This window comes from Trypanosoma grayi, assembly GCF_000691245.1.
Source record: "Trypanosoma grayi strain ANR4 Tgr_2060_V1, whole genome shotgun sequence".
NCBI classification, from domain to species: domain Eukaryota; phylum Euglenozoa; class Kinetoplastea; order Trypanosomatida; family Trypanosomatidae; genus Trypanosoma; species Trypanosoma grayi.
In genome coordinates, this window is record NW_008827678.1 from 1 (window position 1) to 1414 (window position 1414).

Genomic DNA, 1414 nt, shown 5'->3' on the forward strand with positions numbered 1-1414 from the left:
CGCGGTCAATGGGAATGATGAGGCTAGGGAATATGAACAGCGAGAGGAAGAACACGCAGAAGCAGGCGATCTGCATGGGACAGATCATCTTCAGAATAGGTCTAATATCAATGGAGCATTGCTTTCTTCGAAGTTGCCATTTCGGTCGTTTGGACACGACATTCCTCCTCCCCATCCACACACGGCAACTTCTTCACTCCTTCCCCACTGCCCATTCGAGTGGCATGACCGTCCAACGGCTCATTCAAAGTCTCCCCGCGCACTACCGCCCCTTCCATCCCCTTTCTGTCGCCTGGTAACGCACTGGAGGCATCACCATCTCGCTTCAGAATACGATATTCCCAAACGTCCCGCTGGGCGAAAGGAGCCATACTGGAGGAGAGAGCCTAGAATAGCTGCCAGCGCCATGAAGTCCAGCGCAAACGAGAAGTAAAGGTGCGAATGAGCGGTAGTCGACTGGCACGTGGGCATCATCAATGCATTGACGATGCACTGCAGCGTCGACGCCACCACACCAGAGAAGGCGCATCTGAAGGGAACCACCGACACAAACTTGGGCAGCATGGTGCTGGCCAGCGCATAGTACGTTACATCAAATGCCGCCTTTCCCGCACCCGCCTACGCAGCCAGCAGCATGAACACACCACCACCGCCGCTGCCTGTGATAGTGCCGCGCTCCGGCAGCGTAACGACGACCATGAGCTCCACCATCATTGGAATATGTGCCACAAACAAGGTGAGCCAGCCGTGAGAATCACCGCACCCACAGTGTCAGCACGAGTGCACCCGCCATAACTTGGAAGGCGACTGCTATGATGTTGCAGAAGGCGAAGATATCCGCCCTGAAGACAGTCTTCTTTGGCCTCACGAACTCGTCCTGTGCGATGTATTTGTAGTCGCCTACATCATAGGCCTTGGAACCGATATGATCGGCGGACATTGGCAATGAGCATGGCGGTGCCACGCAGACTGCAGGTGAAGTACACACCGGCCCCGCTGAAGGATCCGAATACCAGGGCCGTCTGAACGTCGCCTACACTTGCAAGATTCGCAAAAACTCTCTATGCGCACTCACAGAACAAGAATAAAAAATAAAAAAAAACGATGAAAGTAATACACAATGGAGATCGAAAACAAAGAAAGAAAAGAAAAAAAAAAAGCCAGCACAAAAAGGAGCAGATTTGTTTCGATTGGAGACTCATGCCCCACAGCTCTGCGCAGGGATATGTGAAGTGGGGGCCACACACACACGCACCAGGAGGAAGGTCAAGCACGTTGGACGCGATGCAACGCCGCGCGAATGGGAGTGCCTGAAATCCGCTCAGTGGCACACACACAAAGAGAGAGTAAGTCCCCGTGCACTGCACCACACGCCTCTCTTTCCCCCGGATCCGTTGTACCTCCCCCCCCCCCC

General features: G+C 54.1%; 2 protein-coding genes across 2 annotated transcripts; both read left to right on the forward strand.

Moving 5' to 3' along the window:
* DQ04_20601000 (hypothetical protein) lies at window positions 1-433 on the forward strand (the record flags this gene model as incomplete). The annotated part of the gene is made up of 1 exon (XM_009317945.1): window positions 1-433. A coding segment is annotated over one exon (433 nt), but the record flags the coding sequence as incomplete, so codon positions are not given.
* Window positions 434-441: 8 nt separating this feature from the next.
* DQ04_20601010 (hypothetical protein) lies at window positions 442-795 on the forward strand (the record flags this gene model as incomplete). Its single annotated transcript, XM_009317946.1, has 1 exon — window positions 442-795. One exon carries the CDS (start codon window positions 442-444, stop codon window positions 793-795), a length of 354 nt encoding a protein of 117 aa, XP_009316221.1.
* Between the last annotated feature and the right edge of the window lie 619 nt (window positions 796-1414).